This window comes from Cordyceps javanica, chromosome 1 (assembly GCF_051103115.1).
Source record: "Cordyceps javanica chromosome 1, complete sequence".
Lineage (NCBI taxonomy): Eukaryota > Fungi > Ascomycota > Sordariomycetes > Hypocreales > Cordycipitaceae > Cordyceps > Cordyceps javanica.
Genome location: NC_139295.1, coordinates 4465038 through 4477955, shown reverse-complemented (window position 1 = coordinate 4477955; position 12918 = coordinate 4465038). Strand labels below are relative to the sequence as shown.

Below are 12918 nucleotides of genomic sequence, written 5' to 3'. Positions count from 1 at the left end.
GAGCTATTGGTACCATAAAGGGGCATGTGGGATAATAGAATCGAATTGATTGAACTTCCATCTTACAGCCCATATGGTGGTAGATATTTCTTGTAGCTTCCGCGCCGCTTGTCATAATAAACTTCTGTCAGCTCAGGGCCTGGAGAGGCCCTGTGTCCAGATGACAGCAGCTCGAGGGCCTTTGCAGATGGCAAAAGAGTCACGACGAGAGTGTCAAAGCGAGCGTTTATCTACTACTGGTAGCACCGTACTTTAGATTGTACGGGGAAATCGATTCTAATTATAGATGACGCTAATGATCAGAGCCTTATCTGTAGATCCATAAAAAGGCCCATCTTGGAAGAGTATTTCCCAGCAAGTGAAAACGGCATTCTCTGAATAACAATTTGTTCAGGGTACGTGGCTACCCTGTTTTCAGGACTTGATATAATAAATGTTGAATAAATAGACTGGAAAGAAGGAATAGTTGGGCCATTGCCGGTGAGATGCGGACTTCATTTGGGACAAAACCGGGCAATGCCTGACCTGGACGACTTGTTGTCCTTTGTGCTGATACTGGTAGCCTTGGCGCCAGCTTCATCCCTTTGTGCGACGCCTGAACGTCCTCGTTGCCCCTGTCCTTGATCTTGTGTTTGTTTTTCGATATGATGGATTACATCATTCGATCCCAACAACCAAGTAGGGTAAACTCTTCTTTAATATGAAATATTCGTAAGTATTTGTAATTTTGTATATTATTTCTATAAAATCCTTACTATTTATACATAGGTAAGAAAGATTTGTGCTTCTTTGCTTTCTGAATATTTCTCCAATACCTCCTTACAGACTTGGTCATCACGCAGCTGCACGAAGCGGCAGTTCATGGTTGCATCCGGAGCACCATGTCAAGTGACATCCGTGTGACTGGATCAACCAAGATATTTATCGCTCGATGGCATCTAACAGTTGTTACGCGGTCGCTTTGCCGTCATCTATCCCTAGTAAAAAGTGCAACGCGTCCCAACAGTCGCCTGTATCTGTCTGGAAATGAATTTCCAAACTAGCATTGGCCGTTGGTTGGGTTCAGTCACTTGCAAGCACGGCAAAGTCTGGCTGGGGATCCACGCCACCCCTCCAAACACGGCACGGATTGGCCGCAGCAATTACACGGCTGTTTGCTCGTTGGCAGGCAAGCAGGTTCAAATCACTTGTGCGGGCGCAGAGTGAGACTGGTGGATCACCCTTGTTGTCTCTCCGCTCGCTGGGTTTGTCCATGTTTGGGCGAATGACGACTGTTTTTTTTTTTTTTTTTTCATTTCTGCTGTTTCATTATCTTATTCATTCCAAACTATCTGAAATGATCAAGGCGTGCAGTTTCAAGACCTTGGACGCCCCAATGTTCGGCCAAATTCTCTAGTCCATCACTTGCAAGAACCAAAGGAGCAGTCCCAGTAACTTGGAAAACAAAACGTATGGACAAGGAAGTGAAACCCCAAAGGAAAGAAAGATGACGGGCACTTTGACATGACTTTTCATGAAAGGGTAATCAACCCCGTTCTATATCCTTTTTAGCACAATCATGACCAGCCACCTCTTCTTGTAGGCGGCATCCTCGTCGCGCATCTCGTTCCACTCCCTCTCGACGCCGTGGCAGTCGCGCTCCCAGATGTGCTCGACGGCCAGGCCGAGGCTCGCGAGCTCGTCGGGGTCGAGGAAGAGGGCCATGGCGGCGCGTCCGGTGTGCAGGGCGCCGACGATCCAGGCGCGGGCGGCGGGGTCGCGCGAGAGGAGCCGGTCGACGGAGCGGCGCAGGTTGGCGTGCTGGCGGGGCATCCAGAGCACGTCGGCGGCGACGACGCGGTCAAAGGCGTGGCGCTCCCGGGTGCTGAAGGCGTCGTCGAGGGCGCCCCAGGCATGGCCCTCGACCTCGACCTCGACCGAGGGGCGGCGGTGGCGGCGGTGGCGGAGGCGGGGCGCAGAGGCGGCGCACACCCCGCGGCGCACATTGTCTCGCAGGGGCGCCAGGACCGTCTCGGACGGGTAGTCGGTGGCGACGACGCGGCGGGCGCCGACGAGGCCGGCCATGGTGCTCCCCAGGCCGGCGCCGGAGCCGAGCTCGACGACGCGGCGGCCGGCGACGCTGAAGCTTACGTCGGGCCGCAGCCGGGGCGGTCCGGCGGTCGTCGTCGTCGTCCCTCCCAGGGGCACGCCGAGCGTGTCGGCCTCGATGAGCTCAGCCAGCAGCAGCGACGCGTTCCATAAATAGTGGCTGAACAGGGTCCTGTCCGCCTCCAGGGTCGGGTCGCACAGGCGTAGGACCAGGGGCGCTGATAGGTGCGGCGAAATGTAGACAAGGCTCTGGCCCGGCTCGCCGTGTAGGTTCAGCTCCTCGTCGGGGAAGATGGTGCCCAGGCCGCTGCCGAAAAAGTCTTCGGGGTCATTGTAATTTTCCGCGTTTTGCAACGATATACGGTCCGCGAGTGACATTTTTTTCGATTTTTCCCCGAAGAGCGCCTTTTTTTTTTTCTCCGGACCGATAAGCGACAAATCTCCAACCACCGTATACGAGTCGCCGAGTCGGCGGCAGCGTAACGCGCTGACTCGTACTCCACTGGGCAGCCTGCAGTGGGTATGTCGGGTACCAGTGGCTCGTCAGTCACCTTTTCATAGCTATCCAAACTGTCCAAGACTACAAACGTCCTCTCGGCATCATCACGGTAATCATGGCTTCTTCAGAAGGACCCAAACACATAGCCACCGGGCCCTTGGTACGTGTCCTCTCGTAAGACGCGAAAAGAGCATTATTGCTGACAGTTGACAGTCGGACGAGGAGGCCCGCTGGATCAAACTGGTCAAGTGAGCTTCACCGACACACACCTCACCTCACCTCACCACACACACACACCGTCTTTCAAAAACCATCCTGACACTCACCTTCTTTCTCTTCTTGCCCCCCTCTTCTTCTAGGATCGACTACAAGGACCAGACGGGCAAGGCCCGCACGTGGGAGTCGGCCGAGCGGCGCAGCCGGCCCGCGGGCAGCGCCATTGACGGGGTGGGCATCGTGGCGCTCCTCGACAACGCCGCAACGGGGGCCAAGGACATTGTGCTGCAGCGGCAGTACCGGCCGCCGATCGACCGGGTGTCGCTCGAGATACCCGCGGGGCTCGTCGACGCCGGCGAGACGCCCGAGCAGGCGGCCGTGCGCGAGCTGCGCGAGGAGACGGGCTACGTCGGCGTCGTCACCGAGACGTCGCCCGTCATGTTCAACGACCCGGGCTTCTGCAACACCAACCTGCGCATGGTCCACGTCGCCGTCGACCCGTCCCGCCCCGAGAACAGGGACCCCCAGCCCCGCCTCGAGGACGACGAGTTCATCGAGGTCTTCACACACCCGCTCGCCGACCTCTGGAACCTCTGCCAGAAGCTCGAGGCCGAGGGCGTCGCCATCGACGCCCGCGTCGGCACCCTGGCCGAGGGCGTCCTCCTGGCGCAGCAGTTCAAGCTTTAAAGGTGAGGTAAACATGGGAGGCGGTCGTGGTGGCGTGTTGTTTTTTTTTTTTTTCTCTACGACTCGTCTGACGACAAAGTATGAAAGGAAACGATATTGATGACAGCTTTTGCACGATACCAAAGAGAAAGGAAAGGGAAAGAAATCAACCTCCGATAGAACACAAGCAACATAGAAGACGCTATAGAGACTTTTTTTTCTAGACTTTGCCTTCCCGCCGCAACCCTTCCCATAGAGCCAGCGCGCTGAGCGTCTTGGCGTCTCTCGCGCCCGCCTTCCACGCATCCTTCATGGGCACAATCTTGAGCGTAATCTTCTCCCCGCGGTCCCGCAGGCCCGTCAGTCGACCGCTCCAGGTCCGCAGCTCCTCGCGCGGAATCCTGCGCTCGTAGCTGTAGATGGTGACGTGCTCGTCGCACCCGCCCGCGCTGGGAAACACGGCCGCCGGCAGATCCTCGTCCACCTCACCTTGTTTGCTGTTTTGCTCCGCGGTGGTGGTGCTACTCTCCTCCTCCTCCTCCGCCGCCGCCGCCGCCGCCAAGTCGCTCAGACACGTCAAGTCGTCCTCGGCAATCGTGATGCCCAGCTCCTCCTGCATCTCCTGCGCCGCCACGCCCTTGAAGTTGCCCGCGTCGTCGACCATGCCGGCGGGCAGCTCGACGAAGCCGAGGCTGCCCGCGGGCACGCGCGGCTGCACGGTCAAGACGACGTAGCGCTCGTCCTCCTTCTCGTCCGAGCCGGGGCCCACGTCGTCTGGGACGAGCATGACGAGCATGGCGACGCTCGGCCCGCGCAGGAGCGCCGCCGCGGGGAGCGTCTCGCCCGCGCCGTTGGACACGACGGCCGCGAGCTTGACGAAGCCGACGCGCGAGCCGCCGAAGCGGTCAAAGGCCTGCACGGTCACGGAGCGCAGCACGTACGGGTCCGCGTGGAAGGGGTGGTGGCCAGCAGACGACGACGGCGACGACGACTGTAGCGACAGGGAGCGGGAGAGGGTGCGCATCCACGTCTTGCTGCCTGTTAGCGGCCAGAGCAACGGTCGGGGAAAAAATGAGGGGGAGGGGTGGCAAGGTAAGCTCTGGAGGTTTGATGGGTACAAGACAGCACGGTATGATCACGTCTTACAGTAAACGGTTTGAATGCCCACAGCTGATCTTCAGTGAGGCCTTCGGGAAGTGTGATGGGAACACCCTCTTTGGACAGGACGTGGTGAGACATGGTTCTTTGGCAACGGGCCAAGGAAACAACTGGAAAGATGATGGGGAGATTTGATATTTGGTGTGGCTTCATAAAAGAAATTCTGTTGGAAAAGGACCTCTGTGAAAGCCGCTTCATACCTTGGCTAGGGAATGTGGCTACAGCGTGTTGAAGTGCAGAGTCAAGCATGACGTCGAGCATCCGCCCGCGATGGTGGCGGCACAAACAGCGGGGTCAGCTGGCGGACGAGCAGCAAAGCAGCAGCAAAAAACACAGTCGATTTGTTGTGTGGCCAGTTCAAAATGTCATTCTTCATTAAAAACAGTGTCAATTTATATTATTTCGACAAAGGAGTAGTCTGCCGCTCAAGTGGCTGCCCAGTACACGTCGATGCTGGCAGCTCGGATGCTGTTATTCCAGCCCGGGAATCTCGACTTTGCCCACAACGTCACGACATCGCCGAGCTGCAGGCTTCGCACAAACTCGCCATCGCCCGTTTCCCGTCCCCGTCCATTCTCTTCCAGGGCTTGGCCGCCGTCGGAATCCGGCTTGACATTGTCGTAGCACGTCCACGTAACGACGTGATCTTGCCAGTCCCTGTGAGCGCGTTTGTTTCTGACGACAGTCCATTTCGGGCTATGGAGCAGCGGGAATTTATATTCAAACTGTGGTTCTTCGGGAGTGGCTTCTCTCTTGGTATTATCGTCATCCTTTATAGTATCGTTTTTCGTTGCAGTATCGTCGTCCTTGGTGGTATTTTCTTCGTTGGGTTCCAAATCGTCTTCATCTCGCTTCTGTGCAGTGACTTTTTCGACGGCTGGATATACTGGTCGAAGGGCTTGTCGATGAAGGGCCGTCGGAGGAGGGTCGTGAGGCGCATCTACGCCGGTCAGTAACGTGTATTTCTTTTTTTTTGAGAAAAAAAAAACAAGAAGAATAGCCAGCCTGTCTTACCGATATCAGAGTCCTCCAAGCGCTCTAGGCCCGCCTCAAACCAGGTCCAGGAATTTTCGTATAGACCACCACTCTCGCCCGACCAGCCCTGATCGTGCGAGGTGAGCTTAAAGACAACCTTGCGGACGGGGCTTTGCAGTTTCGGCAGCGGGTAATCCGCCATTCTTGCCAACGTCTTGGCGGGCACTTGGCTCCGTAAAGGTTTCGCGGGCGCGGCTTCGCCCTTGAGGTCTAGGTCGCCGCCGTGCTCGCTCGTGAACCCAACGGGCAGCGATCGAACCTAGAGACAATTAGCACACACATCTCGCTGCATGACGGGTGACGCTCGGAAGGCGTAGCCTCTCACGAGAAATTTGTCCTGATGCGAGTAGGAGCTCACGGACAGCTCACTCCCTTGATAGTCGGCGGCAGTCACCGTGCGCACCCAGTACTCTGCAAGCTCGAAAACGCCGTCGATAACGTCGATCGGTAGCTTGGTCGCCTTGGCGAGCATGATGCGCACGACGGCGACATCTATAGGGGAGGGGTCGTAATGGCCATTTTCATTATGCTTTCCGGCATGCGGTATATTTGACGATGGCACGGATGGGTCCGTATTCGCGGCGTCGGGCGTCTGACCGGCACCGAGGGCCTGTATGCGATTGATGATGTTGGCGGGTATGATTCTGAAGGACATGGCGGGGTAAGCTGGCGGGGGACTGGTGCCTGGCAGGTAGGTAGGGTGTCGCAATCGGTGGGAGTTCTAATATTGTTATTGGAGGTCTTTGGCGGATGGATTGTGAGAGAAGGCTTAGGTGAGCCGCTGTTTTATTGAAAATAGAAAAATGCAGCAAGTTGTTGGGGTGGTGAAGAATCAAGTAGAGTGCCGCCCAACACGTCACCTATAGAAGGTGCCTGTTACACTGACGTCAGCTTGCGCGTTTGCTTGTGCCAGGGGTCTTTGCTTGGCTCGGCCTACGCAGCCACGTTGACTGCCACTACTTACCGGACGGCGAGGCCACGCATACAGCCGCATGGTTTTGTTTTCTTTTTACTTTTTCTTGTTCTTTTTCTTCTTCTCTATTTTTTTGTGGTTAAATAGCATCGCGTTTCCATACTCTAAAATCATTGCCAAGTTGCACCATTCAAAGTCGTGCATGGGGCTGCGCGACTGTATTGTTAGTTGGCGCAGTGAGACCAAGTCGACAACACAGCCACCGTTTTCATGGGGGAAAAAACAGAAATAGAAGACAAAAAAAGAAGGAAGCACAGAGACGGGGCAAAAATCTTCTCGACAGATTAGATCATGCAAAGCGTATATGATTTACATTTTATGGATCGTGTCACAGAGCTACAATACCTGGTGCCGTATAAGCTCGCACCACAGATGTTCATGTACCAACACAGTCCTCTCATGACTTTGCAACAGCAAATCCCAGTCGCTTAAATCAAGATGCCCTACCATGATTCAAAAGCTGGATAGCTACCATTTCGCAGAAGCGCAGCTTTGTCGTTCTTTTGTGAAAGGGGACCCTCGGAGCAGCAACACCGTTGAGGCATCGAACCAAATAGCCAAGTCAAGCATCTAGGGTAGGTAGCCTTGCGGAAATGCCCCCGAATGTTAGTCCCAAGCCCGCAACAGAGCATTCTTGGGCCAGAATTGTAGCCGTCTTTCCCACCAGAGCATGATTACACCTACATGGAATAGGCGGAAGCGCAACAAGGAAACCCAGTGACGCAACGTAAATGGATCGTCCTGCACCAAACGGGTAGCGAGCCATCTCAACCGTACTGGAGCATCAAACATCTACAAAACCCTGGCTCCTTGCTCCTTTCAACGGGTCGGATCCGCCCGCCGCCCTTGGAGCAGTAGTCAAGGAGAATTTTGGCAAATGAAAAACGAATCAAGTCTTCAAAAAAGCAAAAAAAGGCCCATAAGTATATTACTAATGCCCTCTTCTAGTACAAACCGGTGCTCCTACAAATTCCTCCTGCCCGCCTATAAGGCCCCCCCATTTCCCCCCCCAAAAATTCCCCGCGGCCGTTTCCGCTATCGGTTCGTCGGGGCCGTCGGCCGGCGATCCGGCCGGGCGCTGCACGTGAAATGGTGTGCGAGTGGCGCTAGTTGGCGCTTTCGACATGAGGCCCGTCTACCAACGAGGGCGCGCAAACGTTCAAAAACTGACAAAGCAACCTTTTCATCTCTTCTTTCTCTCATAAACCATTTCCCAATTATAAAATCTCATATCCCGCCCCGACCAGCGTTGCTTTACCAGCTCTCCTCACATTCCTCTCTTTCTCCTACCGCAATCGACCCGCCTAGTAAGCCCACCGCATAAGTATTCGTCTTCCTTTTCCCTGCCTCCCTCCCTCTCATCCATGAGGTCGTCCCATCGGCAGCTGGCCGCGGCCGCTCGGCACTGGCCGCGCCGGCCTGCGCAGCTCTTCTCATCCCCGACATCGCCACCCACCGCCCTCACTCCCTGCCGCGTCACAGCACCGCCGTCCTCCCTATCCTCCTGCGCCCGCCAATTCCAGACCTCGGCGGCCGTCCGCTCCGGCGCCGCTTCCAACCCGGCCATGGCGTTCCCGTGCCTCGACGCCATCGAGAACCGCTCCGCCACCCTCAAAAACTCCGCGTCATCGTCGTCGACGAGCGGCGGCGGCCGCAGCAGCAGCAGCTCGGGCCCGGAACCCTCGTACACGTCGGGCGTGACGCAGGTGTACCACTGCGAGGAGCCGCTGCACCTCGACTGGGGCGGGGTGCTGCCGGCGTTTGACGTCGCCTACGAGACGTGGGGCACGCTGAACGCGGAGCGGTCCAACGCCATCCTGCTGCACACGGGCCTGTCGGCGTCGTCGCACGCGCGGTCGACGCCCGAGAACCCGTCGCCGGGCTGGTGGGAGCGGTTCATCGGTCCCGGGGCCCCGCTGGACACGGACCGCTACTTTGTCGTCTGCACCAACGTCGTGGGCGGGTGCTACGGGTCGACGGGCCCGTCGAGCGTGGACCCGGGCCACGGCGAGCGCTACGCGACGCACTTCCCCGTCCTCACCGTGGAGGACATGGTGCGCGCGCAGTTCCGGCTGCTGGACGCGCTCGGCGTCGCGCGCCTGCACGCCAGCGTCGGCAGCAGCATGGGCGGCATGCAGTCGCTCGCCGCCGGCGTGCTCTTCCCGGACCGCGTCGGCCGCGTCGCCTCCGTCAGCGGCTGCGCCCGCTCCCACCCCTACAGCATCGCCATGCGCCACACCCAGCGCCAGGTGCTCATGATGGACCCCAACTGGAACCGCGGCTTCTACTACGGCCGCGTGCCCCCGCACGCCGGCATGAAGCTCGCCCGCGAGATCGCCACCGTCACGTACCGCTCCGGCCCCGAGTGGGAGCAGCGCTTCGGCCGCCGCCGCGCCGACCCGGCCAAGCCCCCCGCCCTCTGCCCCGACTTCCTCGTCGAGACATACCTCGACCACGCCGGCGAGAAGTGGTGCCTCAACTACGACCCCAATTCCCTGCTCTACGTCAGCAAGGCCATGGACCTCTTCGACCTCGGCCTGCAGAACCAGCGCGCCACCCAGCAGCGCCGCGCCGCCGCTGCCGGTGCCGCTGCCGGTGACGCTGCCGGTGCCGCCGCCGCCGCCGCCTGCAGCCTGACGCTCCCGGACAAGCCGTACGAGGAGCAGCCCGGGTCGCACGTCGACATGGGCGAGGCCCTCGAGGCCGGCTCCTCGCGCCCGCCCGAGGACCTGATCCAGGGGCTGGCGCCGCTGCGGGACACGCCCGCGCTCGTCATGGGCGTCGCCAGCGATATCCTCTTCCCCGCCTGGCAGCAGCGCGAGGTCGCCGAGTCGCTGCGCTTGGCCGGCAACCGCAACGTGACGCACGTGGAGCTGAGCGAGGAGATGAGCCTCTTCGGCCACGACACGTTCCTGCTCGACCTCAAGCACATTGGCGGCAACCTGAAAAACTTTTTGCGTTGAACGCGTAGTCTTCGAGAGGGCTCCCATCAAAGGAGAAATGCAAAATTAATCGCAAGCTCAGTCCGGTTTAAGAGTTTGTAAAAGCAAAGCATGTTTACATAATTCTCACTTGCATAGGTACTGGCGTTTCGGTATCATATTAGTTTGCAAGTTCAATTCAAAAGACTCTGCAATTAGAAATTTCACTGGTATCTTAGTCATGTTATGCATCCCACCCAAATATCTAGCTCAAGCTGCGCTGACTTGTATACGAATCAGCGTCGCAGCTTTCGTATGAAAGAAATTGACGCATGCAATGCAAACAGCTAGGCTTTTTTTAGCCCTTTTTGTACATGCGAATTCCATCTCGTCTAGAGACAGAAGAATTAGAAACAAGGCATTAAATAACCCTCCTATACGTAGCGAGGTAAAATGTGTATAAAACAACGCCGGCCCACCGCAAGGGTCAAAAGTGAGTGAGACCGACGAGCCATGGGTTCAGAATCGAGACGAGGCCGCAGCGAGGCCATCCTCGGTGCATTAAATGAAAGTACTGCCGATTTCGTTCTGCGCCGATCTCACAGGCGAGCGTGGCTCCGTGCTCTTCTTGGGCGATGGAGGAAGGGTAACGGGAGCCGGTCGCGGCGGCGCCTTCTTGGCCTCGACTCTCATGGTAGAGCTTGTAGGACTGGTCGTGCTGGTGTCAATGGCAAAAAAGTCACCAATCAGCCCTGGTGACAGTTCCGTCTTTCCGAGCGCGTCTTCAAACGCTTGCGTCAGGCTCTCGCCCGAGTTGGAAATAGAAAGCTCTAGCGACGCAAAAGAGGGACTGGGGAGGCCCGTATCGATGGCAGAAGATATTGAAGGTCGTGGCTGACCGCTGGTCGCAAGTGGAGGGGGCATTGCCGAATGTCTCGGCTCAGCCGGGTCAATCAGCCCCCAGTCTGGTAAAGAGAAGTCCGGTCGTTCGGGCGACGAAGCTTCATCGGATCGCGGGGGTCTCCGTGGGGGTTGGCGTCCTCTTGGTAGGCCTTTTGTCATTGGAAAGTCACCCTCCAGCGTGTTGTTGCCGTACGGGCTCTTGAGTGGCTTGATGTCAAGGCTGCGTTTCGATTCCTCACTGCGACGCAATTGGTTGGCGCTTTTGGATGACGGTATAAAGGAAGACTTTGGGCTCGGTTCATCGGGTTGTGCTGAGGGCGAAACGCGCTTCTGAAGTAAGCTCGGTTGCGAGGCACTTGTCTTCAAAGGCTTGGGAGGTCCAGTCTTGCGCCAGCTACTAGCATCAGAGCCAAGTCTGGCGCGAAACCCTAAGCGAGGTGGTGGCTCGAACGTGGTCACAGGACCGTTGCCCGGGTGGGCGCCGGCTGCTGCCGGCGGCGCTCCTCCAGCTCGGCCGTAGATTGTTGCAGGTCGCGCGGCGACCACTCTGGGAGCCTCAACCGGTGCAGGCGGGGGGAGCTGGAAAGGGGTTGCACCGAGTTCTGGCGAGCTGCTCATGCTTTCACTCGCCGGGCTTTCGGTCCGATGGTTACTCAGCCTACGCTCAGGTTTCTTTGACGCAGCAACTGTTGTACTGCTCAGGGCATTGTCAAACTTGCTTGTCGGTGTTTGATCTTGTGTGAGGGTGCCCGAGGTCTCAACTTTGGGACTGGGGTTCAAACCTGCTGATGGAGGTTCTGGAAATTGCTCAATCGATACCTGTTTTGTGATGGTCTCGCCAAAGTCAAACTCGGCAAAACTACCAGCGAAACCCTCTGTCTGTCTCTGTTTCCGTAGTTTCTCAAGTTCTTGCTGTTCAAGGTCCATGGTGAAGCTGCGGCGACGAGGTGAATAGAAAGTAGTCGTGTCCCGCTTCGCAAGCAAATTACGAATAACAGGCGCTTCCCATCGTTCCTCGCTGGTGCGTGACGCAGAGGTGGCCGGCGACGGGAGAGACGCGGGATCACCATGAGGCTTGCTAGTCGTAGATAGATCGGACAAAGAAGGTGAAAGTGTTTGCTCAGCATTGTTGACAGACTGGGGCGGTGAAGGGTAGCCGTTGTTGAGGGTCGTCTCTCTGGCAAGTAATGTCTCCTCTTGAGGAGGGCTGGATGGCCTCACAACATCGTCGTCATCGTCATCGTCGCTATCGTGGACGCCGAATTGCAGTGCAAGAGGGCTTTTGACCGGGGCTTCGATATTGTTGGAGGCAGGGGCAGGCGCTGCAGTAGGCTTTTTGCAAAAGTGAACATCGAGGGGATTCACCCACTCCTTCGTACGCCCGCCGGCTGTGGACGGCCGTTCCGGGGTACCGACTCGCGGGCCACTTCCACCGAGAGAAGAGGGCAGCGGAAGATTGGCAGTGCTGTTATTCCTGAATGTATCTCGGAAATTGACTTGGGAGGACTGGTAACGTAGGCTGCTAACGCTCTCTTTGCGAGCAGGGCCCGACAGGTCGACCATGGACGAATTCGCACCGAAGCCCTTGAAGGTCTGGCGCCAGTGGTTGGGGCCTTTTGTCGAGTATGAGGTGCCAGGGCGGGCAACATGTTCACTGGGCTGAGATGCGCCGTAAAATTGACCTCTAGACAATTCTCTTTGGTTCATTCCTTGCCGGTCATCTTGGCCTTTTTTGTCTCCAGACTTGGCTCTATGCGGATACCAATTAGTCCAATATGACTTGAGCCATCTGCGAACAGCGTCGACTTACAGGCTCTTTTTCCTATCGCCTCCAAACTTGAGGCCAAAAAAAGAGACCATGTTGGTAGCTATACCAGGTCAGCAAAGATTGCAGGTTGCAAGAAACAAGGCGGCCAAAAGTTACATGTTGAATGGATGGCGACGAGCTGTTGTTGTGCGTGAGGCTGAACGAGGCTTGGGTGCTGTAGTGATGCAGTAACTAGGAGCTCAAGCTCCGAGGCCCGCACGGATGAGGTTCAAGCGCAAGCGGAGTCGAAATGGCAGTGGCGGTCACAGGAATTTGATGTGTACCGGAAACTGAATACGAGACAATAGTTGCGTCGCAGGAGAAGGGTATCAATGCGCAAAAGGAATCGAAATATAGTTGTTCGGGGTCTCTTGGCCGGCGCAAACAGAGAGAGAGAGAGGGTCGAAACGGGCGGCTGGAAGCACTGGAGGGCTGATTGAACGGGGTATTAGGCGAGAAACGGCAAACAAGGGTAGAGACGGAAAAGAGACGAAAGGACCGTGAGCGCCGACGAGGGCATGCGACAAGGAAAACAACAAAAAAGAGCGTTGAGCAGGAAAAGAAGAATGCCAGATGAAAAAGATGGATGACAGAAGAGGAGAAAGGGACCTGAGCTGGGGTGCCAAGCGCAGCCAAGGGCAGCGGGCAGTGG

The 12918-nt window shown here is 57.0% G+C and overlaps 6 protein-coding genes across 6 annotated transcripts; 2 read left to right on the top strand and 4 right to left on the bottom strand.

Moving 5' to 3' along the window:
• Positions 1-1536: 1536 nt before the first annotated feature.
• V2A60_001340 (uncharacterized protein) lies at positions 1537-2466 on the bottom strand (the record flags this gene model as incomplete). The annotated part of the gene is made up of 1 exon (XM_083252701.1): positions 1537-2466. One exon carries the CDS (start codon positions 2464-2466, stop codon positions 1537-1539), a length of 930 nt encoding a protein of 309 aa, XP_083108827.1.
• A 236-nt stretch (positions 2467-2702) lies between these two features.
• Positions 2703-3490, top strand: V2A60_001339 (NUDIX hydrolase domain-like protein; the record flags this gene model as incomplete). The annotated part of the gene is made up of 3 exons (XM_083252700.1): positions 2703-2747; positions 2801-2835; positions 2947-3490. The coding sequence occupies 3 exons, from the start codon at positions 2703-2705 to the stop codon at positions 3488-3490; spliced, it is 624 nt and encodes a 207-aa protein (XP_083108826.1).
• A 199-nt stretch (positions 3491-3689) lies between these two features.
• On the bottom strand, positions 3690-4708 carry V2A60_001338 (uncharacterized protein; the record flags this gene model as incomplete). The annotated part of the gene is made up of 2 exons (XM_083252699.1): positions 3690-4499; positions 4616-4708. 2 exons carry the CDS (start codon positions 4706-4708, stop codon positions 3690-3692), a joined length of 903 nt encoding a protein of 300 aa, XP_083108825.1.
• Positions 4709-5052: 344 nt separating this feature from the next.
• On the bottom strand, positions 5053-6317 carry V2A60_001337 (uncharacterized protein; the record flags this gene model as incomplete). The annotated part of the gene is made up of 3 exons (XM_083252698.1): positions 5053-5567; positions 5642-5921; positions 5988-6317. The coding sequence occupies 3 exons, from the start codon at positions 6315-6317 to the stop codon at positions 5053-5055; spliced, it is 1125 nt and encodes a 374-aa protein (XP_083108824.1).
• Positions 6318-7999: 1682 nt separating this feature from the next.
• On the top strand, positions 8000-9598 carry V2A60_001336 (Alpha/Beta hydrolase protein; the record flags this gene model as incomplete). The annotated part of the gene is made up of 1 exon (XM_083252697.1): positions 8000-9598. One exon carries the CDS (start codon positions 8000-8002, stop codon positions 9596-9598), a length of 1599 nt encoding a protein of 532 aa, XP_083108823.1.
• A 519-nt stretch (positions 9599-10117) lies between these two features.
• Positions 10118-12319, bottom strand: V2A60_001335 (uncharacterized protein; the record flags this gene model as incomplete). Its single annotated transcript, XM_083252696.1, has 2 exons — positions 10118-12209; positions 12270-12319. 2 exons carry the CDS (start codon positions 12317-12319, stop codon positions 10118-10120), a joined length of 2142 nt encoding a protein of 713 aa, XP_083108822.1.
• Positions 12320-12918: the final 599 nt, after the last annotated feature.